Genomic DNA, 13,758 nt, shown 5'->3' on the forward strand with positions numbered 1-13,758 from the left:
TTTTATTTTTTTATCATCCTTCTGCAATGAGTATAGGTACCTGTTAATTATGACAGACTGGTAATAACAAACTATTTGAAAAGTGTGCTACATAGTATACATATAACAGGTGATGTCACGGAAAGCTCGTTACTATACCTTTTGTAATCTTCCTTTTCTGATGGGATAATCAATGAGATACAAGACTTGATCTAGCCTTAGTTTTTTGAGATCCTGAGCTTTGAACTGACATAGCTAACTTTGTTTACACATACTGTAAGCATCTTTTTAACTAATACTCAGAAATGGGTTTTTCTTGAAAGTATTATTTGGACAAAATATCACTGTACTTTTTGTAGAGTACAGGTAAATTAATCAGTTTTGTCTGGGAAAAACAGAGGGAAATACTTTTTGAACAGTTGTTCCTCCTTCAGCCAACAGTTGCTATGCAATGTGTTCAACTGGAAAAAGTTTATTCCAGTAGAAGGCTGTTTTTAACTATTTTTCCAAAACTAAAATGTTATTACAGCATACCGTATAAAACAAAAACTGCTTACCATGTTTATTATTTTTAAATAAAGTTGGCAAATATTCCTTTGCTTTAATTTTATTAAAACGTATCTATTACATTGCTTCCAGTGGAGATTATATTACTTTAAAATCTGGGTTACAGTCTAATACTCCTTTAAATTAGATTTTTTAAATGATATATATCTTCTTGCAAGTAGACCTCCGTGCTTCTCTCCCATGTTCATGTTAAAGGAATGTGAAATATTAAGTATTCCACCTCAAGCATTCAAAGATGGAGGATTTCCAGGATTAAAATTCACTTGAACAAACCCCGGTGGGGTGTGAGTATGTGTCTGCATGCTATATAACAACACTAACGGCACAATCATATGCCACTTCTTCCATTGTTCCCCAAGTGGAGAAGAGCACCAAAGTTGCTATTCACTTTCACAGCAGCTTTTTGATATTTCGTTTTATTATCTCTTTAGAGTGGCACTGGATCTGCATTGCTGCATTATCTGCAAACATTACTGTGTCCAAACTCTCACAGCACTAGACAAGGACACTGATATACCTGTGGCTTTCCCATGTCAGTTATTCTAGGTGCTGGTGAGATCTGAGGTGTAATGTGGTCATAACAAAGGCTGCTGGTAGAAACATCTGCTCTGCAACTCAAGCAGCATGTTAAATGAGCCGGTATGGAACTATGGTCTGCTGCACTTAAGCTGCTTCAATACCTGAATTATTACAATTTAGGTTCAAATCTTTATATGCTGCTGCAGGTTGAAGCCTCCAGCAGATCTTGAGGTTACCATATAGCACCTCTCAAGCTCAGTAATGGTGCATTCCCCATGCAAGTCAGTGCAAAGGTCTTTCTAAGATGGTTTTATACCCATCTATCACTGTGCCTACTACAGGCACATCAGGGCTTTAGAATTAGGCTCCCAGAATTTGAGCAAGTTTTGCCAACATTAAACCAAAGTCCTTCAGGTTGCAACAGTTGCTTGTGATACTGCAGAGTGTTCTTCTCTCCTCTCTCCTGGGGAGGGCAGCAGCAAATTTTGATTAATGAAGATCTCAACAAGGCTACTGTAGACCCTCAGCTGCAAAGTACAAGAGGATCCTTTAAAGTACCCTTGCATTCCAATGAAGGGAGCTTCCCTTGCGCTGCTGCGCGCCTGTTTGTACAAGGAGTCGTAACGGTCACCTCTTTGTGCCAGCCTTGCTAAAGCGATGCGATTATTCACATGGGGCTGGACTAAACCCTCTGCTTCATTATGTATCCATGGGAAATAAATGGCTAAGGAGTATGACTGTGGCAGCACAATAGCTGATTTTCCAAGATGCAAGGCAATATGTGTAATATCAATGCACAAACAAGACTGAGCCTTTAGTGTTGTTTTGCATACACTTTCATGGAAAAGTCTCAGTATTCAGCAAAGGCAGCACTGACGGCATTCAAAATATGCTGCTCTAGGGCCCCTTGAACATGTTTATCCTTCCCTACCTTTGTCTGAAGCACATCTGCTGTAGTTCAAATCCAAAGGCAGTTCGTTTGCCAGAGTTCAGATTAGATCTTTAATTAAGCTTTCATCCCCACTAGCTCAGACAACAATGTCAAGTCTGTGGACCCCATGAGAAAATATAGCTTATTCCATTGGCTCCCATGGTCTGCAACATTGTTAGCATACTTAAAACTGGCTGGGCTGCACTGACAGTGAATACTGTACCCTAAAGGAAATTAATTTTTGTTCTAATTCTGTTTGAAACATTATTTAAGCCAATTAAAATGTGTCCTTTGGGGATCCCAGCTGAAGTGTATGCTGTTTGATCTCCTGGATGCTCTGTGTTGCACCTCCTGCAGTCCCTTTGCTCTCCCCAGCCTGTGCAGAGAGCAAAGGCACTGTGCGAAGGTGATGGGAAGTAGTTTTAGTGAGTGGAGGATGGAGGTCTTAAGGCTTTTGCCTGAGGAGAGCAGATAAAGAATACATCCAGTGGGTCTGCACAATAAATCCCCACAGAAACAACATCTAAACTCACTTTGCAGGGCTCTGTATTTACATCCTCAGGTTTAAGTGCTTGCAGGCATGACAACAAGGTATCATTATCAATGGCTACCCAAACACCCTTCATCTCTTGTCCCTCTTTCCTCATGTTTGGACTCAGTTGTGTTAATTTTACTGCAGAGGAAAGAGGTAGGAGCATTTAGCAATTCTATTTTGTCTTTGCCTACATAGACACTGGTTGTTGCAGCTTGTTACAAGACCCATCTCATTATCCACAGAGACTGAACTGACAGCAATGCTGCTTCATTTGTTTACATTTGTGAATAAGCTTTAGGTGCCTCACAGAGGACATACTGAGGTAGCTGTTTGCTACTGGAGCATGACACATTTCTCATATTTTTTTAATTTTTGTTTACAGAATCATTCATTTACTTCAGTGGCTCACATCAGATGAACACAAAGATGGCTATGTCTCATCTGGGGAGCCCTTTCCTTGTCAAGCTGTCCCCTGGGCTCTCCAGCTGTCAGGTAACAGTTTGATATTAACTGTCCCCACCTTTGCAAGCTATCACTCACCTGATGGGCAGATACGGTGTTTTTCGTGCTGTAAGTGTTGCTGCAGCAAAACTGGTTCCATTTCAATACCAGTGGAAGGAGTTACAGACTTATTTCTTTGGGAGGAGGGAGATGTAGCAGGCTTCTTACTGCTTTACTGCCAAATTTTTAGATCTGATTATTAGTCTTTCTAGAGCATCCACCAGGTGACTTGGATTTAAGGCTGTGCTTCAGGTTTTTGTATACTGTGAGAAACAGTCAGACTACAACTTCAGAGCCATGTCACCTCACAGCCTGACTTTTGAGCAAAAGCTGGCAAAGAAATATGTTGTCTGTAGGCAGGAAATACACATCTACTGTCATGTAACAGGAGACCTGTGGTCTGAATCATAGAATGACCGACTGGTTTGGGTTGGAAGGGACTTTAAAGATCATCTATTTTCCATCTCCAAGCTCTTGGCAGGGAAGCTATACAGACTAACTGTGTTGGTGTGACCAGAGAATTAGCTACCATGCTCCAGATGTGTACTAAATTTTACTTGATGGTTTGAGGATGATGCTTTTTGGGCTTATCAGCACAGTACTTGAGAGTTTACCTTGAAGTGCTTTTTTTGTTAACTCTCTTGTGTTAGGTACCTGGAATGAATGGATCAGGAAAGCTAAAAAATAGAAATACAGTTTTATAACTACAATGTTGGAACTTTAAACAAAATACCTATTCTTAAAACAGAACTTGAAGAAATACATTGAATATATATATTACTTAAAACATTATAGAAGAAAACCTTCCTAACTGTTTATCTTTTTGGCTTCTTAGTTTTTTTCTAGTGTAAGGGACTAGACTCTAGACTTCTTAGTTTTTTTCCTAGTATAAGGGACCTAAAACAAGGTTTGACTTAGATAAATCTGTTTTACTTGAGACTATAGCTGATTTGGACTGTGCACATTGATGAGTTTGGGAATAGTTTCAACCTGAAGCTGAGGCATAGAAACCTCTTAAAAGAATTTAGGAACAGAACCTTGCACTCTTTAATGCACTCTCTTTAATGCACTTTGGGTTCTTCACATGGCTTCTCTGTGTTGTAAAGAATCAGAAATAAAATAGATGCAGAATGAAGTCAAGCAAAATGCTGCTGCAGAGAACACAGAAGGCCTCTCAGCATCCCACTGGAGCCTTGCATGTTGCATTACTCCTGGGAAACCAACAGCCTTTGTACACACAGTGTTTTTCACTTGGGCAGTTCGGTATCTCTTTTGTAGACTTTGATACTGAGTAGATAAGTATCTTTAAACTTCAGATTAATTTATCTTCAAATCCTTTAAGGTGAACTGGACACAAATGGAATGTGAATCAATGAATCATTCTGGTTAGATCTATTGCAGAATCTGGTTTGCATTCAAAATAACTACAAATACAGCAGGGATTCACATACATTTCTCTAGTTCAAAGCCAGAAAATACACTATGTCAATGTTGAGTATGCATTTATTGAATGTATTTAGAGTTCCCAGATTAAAAAAAACCTAGGGCAAGTTCTTCTCCAGTTATACATGTCTGAAAAGAGAATGTTTGAAGACTGGAAGCTTGGCTTTCTGCCACATTTTCCCTGCAGACTTTTATTTCTGGGAAAGAGCAAGGAGTAGCGTTGCTCATTAGGATGTGTATCAGTGTGTTATGCTCTCTGCGTATAAATGTGAGACGTTTCCCTCTGTTGGATGTCCCGCTGAGGGGATAAAAGGATCTACATAAAGAGATCTATGTTTATTAATAGCTTTACACATTTTTTGGCTCCAGCTGTTTATAAAAATACAACAAGAAAAAAAAGGAAATTGGAGTTGAGGGATAGCAGTCTTATATTGTGCCTTACTGACTAATTGAAGCTTAGCTGTAACTTGTTTCTGCAGCTTCTTGTAGCTGACTCTTTCTGTAGACATCAGCTAGCTAAAAAACACCTTCATTTAGCTCAAGTTTTTGGAGTTGTAAAAGGAAATTTCTAGTCCTAGCTCTCCAATTATGTCTCTTCAATAGACACAGTAGTCATTGTAAAGTAGAATATGTAGACATGGAGAGGAAGGGTAATTTTATTTCTTACATAATTAAACCATCTGTTTGATAAACATAAACTTTATATCTAGATTGTTTAGAGTGTAGTTCATCAAACAGCTCATTTTGAAATGTGTTTTTATTCCTTAAGCTTTCTGGTGGGAAAAAAATTACATGAAATTATTTAAATTTATTAATAAGTCTTGAATCTATTTATGTAATACATGAGCTCATGATTGGGTAAAAAAAGAAACACTGGGAAATCCAGAGATCAAATCCATCAGTGGAGCCAGCAGATATTAAACAGTGTGTTGTAACAAGAATATTTCCTAACTACTGTCTATCTTGGGCTGTGTAACACAAGTAAAATGAAACCCTCCTTCACCTATACCAAATATTGTGTCTTTGGCCTATTTGCCTGTTTAGGACCAGAAATTAAAGGTAGTGAATCCACATGCATGACAATTTTCAGTTATTAGTCAATGATTTGAATGTAAGTAGTTCTAAAATTCATTCATCCTGTTCTTCAGTTTCCTTTGCACACTCAAAGCCAAGTTTCCTTGGCTTTAACAGTGACAGATAACGTTCTAATTTATTGAAGAAAAGACTGTTCTCAGGTGGACTCTTAGACTAGGAAGAAAGGAAGGAAGGGAGAGAGAGAAGAAGAGATCTCTTAGGGGCAAACAAGGATGACGGCTGTGTAAGGGGACACAGCTGAAGTCTTACCCACAGAAAGAGGTAGTTCATGCTTTGTGGGTGACACATGTTGTAGTGGGGACACCCCAGATAGACTATGGCCTGCCAAGCCCTGAGCTGAAGCAGGGAAGACTAGGAAGCAATGAACAGAGGAGCGGAACATGTAGGGAGCAACAAAAAGAAACAGCTACTTACATGCTTAACTGTTACTCACGTGCCCAACTTGCTGCTCTACCTCTTGCCTCACCAGAGGAAATAGGCCAGACTGAGTGTAACCTGGTGAAAAGTAGGGAAATTAAGGGTAGGAAGGGAGCAAGCTGTTAGACTGAAATTCCTGGAGAAGGGGGAGGAAACATGTTTGCTCAAGTTTGTTGTGAAGTGTTATTTTTTCTCTTTTTTCTTGTTCCTCAGTAGCCAAGCTACTGATTAGAAATTTGTGTTAATTTGCACAAATTAAATTAAGTAAAAATTACACCACTACCCTACGCCTATTTTGCATCTTACAATACCTAATATAATGTTTTTCCATGATCTGTACAGCACAATGTGTCATCTGTCTTGCTCAAATAAAAGACTTTAATTGTCCCGTGTCTAACTGAAAGCTGGCTAATGTGCATCTGTTTGTCCTGAGGCTAAAGATGGGTTTTCTCATATATGTTAGCATCTTGCAGAAAAATATGTTTCATTTAGCTGCTACCCTAAAATTGTCTGTATTCTTTAACTCTGTTAAAAATCTGATATAACATAAAAAAATAAGAGCAAACTTTCTCTCTGTAGTGTGATGATCCAAGTGTAAGATCATGTGAAGACGAGTAGAGAAATGGGTACCGCTCGTTTGTACAGCTCTTATTTTACCTTAAAAAAGATTCAAGTATTATCAAGTCTTTTGCAGGGAAGTAAAGAGACTGCAGTTTTAGTCTTTCACTACATGAAGAAGCAGGAAGGGCTCAGGGAGAAGAAAAAAAAATGTTTCTGAAAATCTTATTTAACCCCTGCAGTCTTCAGCTGAATTTTTGTTGTATTACAAAAGAAGAATGAAAAATAATTTAAAAAAAGGCATCTGGTTTACTCCCTATCACAGGGAAGGCATAGTAAACTGGGGTCCTCACTGTTTTCTGATCTTTTCTCCATGACAAGCGGTTTTTTCTAGCCTCATCCACCTAGGGTCATTGTTTTTTCTTTCCATATATTGGTTAACTCAATTTTTTCAGTAGACTGATAGATTTTAAACGTCTGTCTTCAGATAATTTTCATTTGTTATGATTCTAGAAATAGATCATAAGATTTCTTTCCTATAAAGTACCTCAATTGCTGCACTTCTGAGATTAATATACTTATGAAGCTGTTTAATAATCAGCATTTGCAAATAAAAACAATCTGAGAAGTTTCTAAATCCTTACTAAGCTAAAAAGAGTTAAGACAGGCTGTGGAGATTGGTGATGGGCAACAAGCAATTCGATATGAATTCAGGTGAAGCCATTTATTGAGCAAAATCACGCAGATAATATACATCTGTTACTGCAAACATGGCAAACTAAAAAACTGCTAACTGGTTGCACACACTGTTCACACCAAACTGATTGGTTAGTAATTATAACGAGTTCTGATAAGCATATCTTTTAGCTAAACATTGTTAGTTTACCTTTGATGTCTAACAGTATCTGCACACCTGCTGTGTTGACCATTTATTATGGATGGTTCTTGACATGTTCACTTACTCCCATATACCTTCCCACAACTCCTTCTGGGTTTAGGGCAGTCTGTATCCCTGTCTTCAAGGCTGCCATGTTTTGTGAATGTGATTACCAAAAACCTCTCACCATGAGTAACTTTCCTGTCTTACGGGAACACAAAGATATTGTCAGGGCCTATGTCTTCTGTGAGGAGAGTCAGGCTGCTGGCAGGCCCGCTGCCTTCGCTGATAACAGGTCATATCAGTCCATCTGCATCATTTGATAGATAAAAGTTAAAACTGTTTAAAAAGTACGTTTTACTTTTATTAATGGTTTTGTCTTTACTGGCCCTCAATATGCCGTAGTTTTATTTATCTTTCTTTTATGACAAAGCTGTATGTAGACCTGTCATGTCATTCTGTGTTACAATGCATGTATATGACTAGGTATTGGCAGCATTAATCACAGCATGATGATTTAGTTTTCAAAGTTTTCATTAAAAACTGTTTCAACAGGTAAGATTTTGGTACCGGTTATCTCAGGATTCCCAGCTTTCTGTCTTTAAGAGAACTGCTTTGGGTGGAAGTTTGGAAAAATTGCGTGACATTTCTGGATTGCCTGAGATGCAGTGGACAAAAGTGAATATACCTGTAGAAAGTGCAGCTGAGGACTTACCTTTTCAGGTAATTAAAAATTACATTTACATTACATTCTAAGGGTTACTCTAACTTGGCCTTTTGAATTAACTTACTTTTATAACTACATATAGAACCAGAATTTATATTCTTTGATGCTCATATAAAAAGAATTTCATTCAGCTCTTTCAGCAGACATAGCCATTAAATAGCAACACCATCATTTCAGTATTGTATACATTAGACAAGTGGTTTTTAATAAAAACACAGTAGAAATGGTGCAGCAGCTTTTAAAAATGAATTTGATATAAAAACTGCTTATCAGAGTGAGGGCCTAATTATATTGGCTAAAGGCAGGAGATGTCTAGATACCTTAACTTGCAGCACCGATCTCAGAAAGTATTAGCAGTTTTCAAGTTTAATTTTATTATTGCATAATCTCGGGTCGCTACACTTTACTAACATTTAGAAAGGATCTGTTAGGAGGATCAGCAACTAAAATTAAAGCAAAATTCAGTAAATCAAAATTCCAGTTACAGTCTCTTCATTTTATGTCTCATTTATAAAATGCTCTAAAAGAAAAGGCACTCAGTTCTCATTATTGGTAAGTTATGACTGAACTTTACGACCTTTTATGATCTTCTGAATATTTCCCTCTATATTCAAATGCATCCTTACAGTCCTTACTGTTGTTGACTTCAGCAGGCATATTATTGATGTAGACAAATAGCGTTGTACACCATCATATTTGACAACCCTGGTATTTACTTACTGAGCACACACAGAATATTATAAAGGCATAGATATATGTCTTTTTACCATGTCACCTTTAAGAGCTAAGTTATTTCTTTGTCTTTACAGATTATTTTACGAGCTACCATTCTTACAGAAAATGCTAATGTTGCTGTTGATGACATCAGTATAACAGAGGAATGTGGAGTTATGAATAAATCAGTTCCAGGTGTCAGCCAACACAGTGAAGGCAAGTTCTGTGGTTTTCAATACATCATCCCCAATGTCTGTTATGTAAAATCATTATTCGACCGACAGCTTGAAGTTAGCTTTTAAAAAGTAGGGGATAATCTGAGGAAAAAGTCCATCTGCTGTAATCATCTATAATGGAGACAGCCTGTGTACTTATAGTTTGTACTAGTTCTGCAAAGTAAACCGTGGTGGGAATTTCCAGATAGTACTTACTATGCAGTACCTGCCCACCTACACCTTCCATTGAAGAGCAAATTCTAGTGCATTATCTGTACAGCAAGAGGGTGCCCCCATCATTACTGTCAAATAGCTCGCATGCAGTCAGTGCGCACTAAGCTTGCTTGCTTACCTGCACTCTGTAATCTTGAAGTGTAAATGGACATAAATATAAAATAACTGTAACCTTCTGTCAAACTGCTGCTGCTGGTCCTCTCAAATATTAATGACTACTTTTCTAAAATGGCATGGGCATATACGGAACCGGTGGTAATTCTGATGGGTTATACCCACCAGATACCTGAATTTCTTCTTTAATGGAAAATTTAAAGGCATAATAGAAAAATTCAGTGTTGTGTTTTTAAAGCTTCTCTGATCCCTATATGCAGTCTGATGGATGGTAGCTTAATTTACTTAAATTATTTTGCCTACAACTTCTCCATTTACCCAGGAGTCACAAAGACAGTATTTTTATAAAAGAAGACTTTTTTTACAAAAATAGCTCTGTCTGAATAGCAGTAGCAGTATCAAAATAAGCTAAGTTAAACAACAGCAACAAAAAAAATATTGCTTGTCATTCCTCTCACTTGCTCTCTTTCAAGAAATCTACTGAGGAAAAACCCAGTAGTCTTTGGCTTTTTGTTTCCCCATTCATTAAGATTGGGTGTATTTTGTAGTGTAGAGTTTGACGTGAAAGCCAGTAGTGGTACAGCATCAAATTTTTGGCTTCTTGGAACTTTGTGAACTGAATGCAGAGAAGCCACTGCTACAGCAGAAATGTTTTTAAGAAGGACCTGTGCCTGACTGCAGGGCAAATAGATAGTTGTACACAGCAACAGGGGATTTTGATAATTTTTCACAAATGTTTGAATATTGTGGAGAAGAGCGTACAGTTTAAGAACATCAGACATCAGTATCAGCTGTGTTTCTTGTCTGTTGTGATATAATGTAGCTCACTTAGGTGATACTATGTTCTGTGTGCCATGTACATTACTAAATTCAAAGACAAAAAGTAATTCTCTGAATTCTCTCTATATATGGGTTTATTCATATTTTCTTTTCTTATTTTTAAGGGGAAACAGAATTTTCAGATGCTAATTCTTCACCCTTTTACTGTCCACTGGGATTATTTTCATGTGGGAATGGACAGTGTATTTCATCTGACAAATTTTGCGATTTTACACCTGACTGTTCAAATAACCATGATGAAGCCAAGTGCCGTAAGTGAAAATTTTAAAAATCTAGACTCTTAGGCTCCCATGACCAAGTTTGTTTGTTCTGCTTGCCAGGCTTTCATGAATTCATAAATGTGTAATTTAAATAACAGTAAAGGCTCTTGAGAAATAGTTACTTTGATTTGATTCTATTCGGATTTCTTCCCCAATTTATTTTCTGTAGCAACTATTTCCCTGCTAACATTAAAACCAGAAAAAAAAAGGTCATTAATTATTTAGTAGGAAGTGTTGCTTAAATTGCAGTATTTCATAAGTCTTAAGATCCTAAATATCAGACACCCTGTTATATTGAATAAAATATTAATCTGTAAAATACTGGAAGCTGCTTCAGGAAATCATTATAAATAAACTGAACAGAAGTTCTGCACACACTTTTGCACATGTGCCCTCACACTAAAATGTGAGGAAAATATATTACATTTTACAAATTTGGAACTTCTGTGTCATCACTGTGTAAGACGCTTCTTTTTAAAGGGTAGATCTTCCTAAAATCAGACCTGAGAAACAATGAGACTAAAAATAGTAAAATACAGTGGTCATAGACCCATGTGAAAATTGTGTGTTTTATATACTTAATGTGAAGATACCATACCTAGGCTGGTAAAAACCCTTTGTGCAGGAACGTGGTCATAAATATAATTTAGACTGTGTCACCATTTTCTGTTTCAATGTGTTGTGATTCCTGTCTGGGCTAAATGACTGGGTTTTCTTTGCATGGAAAGTAACGTGGGAAAATAGAGGGAGGTGGTACATCTCAGAATCCCTCTCCAGTATGCAGTTAGGAGAGAGCTTGGAAATGTTTCAGGGCCGTTTTCATTAATTCAATTACCTGCTCTGCATAAGCAATCGTGATTTTCCTTTCCATTTTTGAAAATGAGTCTCTTGTTTTTGCACTGAACTATCAACTATGCTATAAAAGCCATGATGGATTTTCAAAGTGAGTTGCCATAAACAATATTTAGCGCGGTTGTTTTTTTTTGAAAATAGAACATGATGACTTCTAGCAATCTCACAAATAGCAGCAGTATTGTAGAGAAAATCCATCCAGTATTTTCTGACTGTGCTGTGTTTTTCACCACAGAGCATAAGCTTCTTCACAAACATCACTGCAATCCAAAATCCATGTATATACTTTACACTTTTTGTTAGGAAATTTGAGAGGTGTTTCTCAAATTAAAAAAAGTTCTATTCAATTTTTAGCAGATGAAAGAAATCATTGTATCTCCTATTTATAGTCACACAATATCTCTACAGTTTTAGTATCCAGCCTTTCTTGGCTAGAGTACTGGTGTCCAGTGCTTTAGCTGTTTAGAAAGATTTGTATCTGAAATATACAGAGCTTTAAGTTAGGAAACTTCATTCTTTTAATTAGGTAACCTTTTTCTTAGCTAAAGCCAGAAATAACTATCAGGTGTTCACTAGGCAGAATGTCTTTCCTCTTGTGAGCCAGAGTGAAGATGGGGAAGAAGTGCTGCTGTTACTATAGAATATTTGATGTTGCAAGGGACCTCTGAAGACCATCCAGTTCAACCCTCCTGCTTAAAGCAGGGTCCACCAGAGCACAGTGTCCAGGACCTTACAAGGTTGGATTCTGCATATCTCATAGGATGAAGACTACATAACCACTTGGAGCTATCTGTTTCAGTGTTTGATCTCCTCTACAGTACAAAAACAAGCAGTGTCTACTGCTTCTGCTTATTGCACTGTACTCCCTCCCTGCCCATGTTACTTACATTAACGTTCACATTACACACTATGCACTATCCCTTTTTTATTTACTTATGGTTTTTGTACTTTTCTTCAAAATATGCTTAAACATCCTATGTATTATTGGGTCATGATTGTCTGTCTGGATTGCTCTCCCATTACCCTTAAACTCAGGTACTGGGATTTTCTCTGACCAAAAAGTAACACTTCCAAATCAGTAGTTTAAATAAAAACCATTATAAGTACATTTAGTTTCATGCAACATCTCTTTCACTGCTCTGAGATAATAGTGAACTGGTAACTTTAAATCAAGAAAACTAAAGTCTACTGTTTTAATTTCAAATGTGGTAATTAATTTTCAAAACACCCTTCCTTTTAGCTATTCAACTCATTTCATCTTTATATATAAAGTGAAGATAAATGTACACTGAGGTGTTTAAGCATTCCTAAATTATCCTTAATCTCAAGCTTCCCATCTGGCGACTCATTTTCTCTTTTTTTTTCTTTTCTTCTTCTTTTGTTTTAATATTTTTCTTTTATTCTCTAATTATATAAGAAGAAACTTTTATTACATCCAAGTCTCACTTTCCTCTACTGCACATTAACAATGTCATGCAAAAGGTTAGTTCATCTTTGGAGCCATTATATTTTAGGTGATCTTTGCCACAAAGATAAAAATCTTTGCTGTAATTGTTGTACCTCTGAGTTTGCTCAGTGTGTGTCAGTGCTGTATCTTGCAGCATGGGAAGCAGAACATAGCTACACAAATATCTCTGCAAGTAGTTTGTCAGACCTGTCAGTTTCCAAGCAATAATCTGTCATTTCAGCATGTTAGTCTGGTAGTCAACAGCACTAGAATATTTCTTATAATTCTTCCACAGTGGTATTTCACCATCTTCCTTCTTATCATGGTATCATGATATCATGATGAGATGGAATGATATCATGGTATCATTCCATCTTATCATGGTATTCCAGTCATGACAAGATGCCATAAGCAAGGTGCAACTGCGGTTAAATCTGTTCTTGTACATTCTACAATGTACTTTATAGGTTTTGTTGTAGATATTCATGTGATTGAATGTAAGCATTTCATTTTTCTCAGTCGCTTTTCCTAATTTCTTATCTTGGCTAAGCACAGATATTTTCTTGACTTCACCACGTACTACTACTTTGTTCCTTTCATCAATATTAACAATTTTTTCCATGATTCTGCATTTGCCGGTGACTGTGTGCTCCTTAACAAAATCTGGTTATTGTCTGTATATATTTTGAAATATTTTAAATTTAAATATTTTTATTTTATATTCCAGCAAGATGATTTGCTTAGATGCTTGGGTCCACCACGTCCACTGAACAAGCAAGGTCTCCATGCAATTCTTTTGTCTCACTGCATCAATCCTTGAGTCATCTCTTAATTTGCCTGCTTCTTTCTGTCAGGACCTGAAGAATTGAGTTGATGTCCTCTTCTTGGAGTGTCTTTCTTATCTCAGTGTAGGTTTCTGAATTCCCAGTTCTT

At 37.0% G+C, this 13,758-nt stretch overlaps 1 protein-coding gene across 1 annotated transcript in view; it reads left to right on the forward strand.

Moving 5' to 3' along the window:
- The window catches only part of MALRD1 (MAM and LDL receptor class A domain containing 1), a gene marked incomplete at its 5' end in the record, with an annotated part of 247,426 nt that overhangs the window by 38,346 nt on the left and 195,322 nt on the right, over positions 1-13,758 (forward strand). The window contains 3 exons of the mRNA XM_084260684.1: positions 2,914-3,023; positions 7,978-8,145; positions 8,959-9,058. Of these exons, the coding sequence (XP_084116810.1) occupies positions 2,914-3,023; positions 7,978-8,145; positions 8,959-9,058 (378 nt within the window). The remainder of the gene's footprint in view (positions 1-2,913; positions 3,024-7,977; positions 8,146-8,958; positions 9,059-13,758) is intronic.

Source organism: Gallinula chloropus (genome assembly GCF_964237585.1).
Source record: "Gallinula chloropus genome assembly, chromosome: 2".
In the NCBI taxonomy this organism is placed as follows: domain Eukaryota; kingdom Metazoa; phylum Chordata; class Aves; order Gruiformes; family Rallidae; genus Gallinula; species Gallinula chloropus.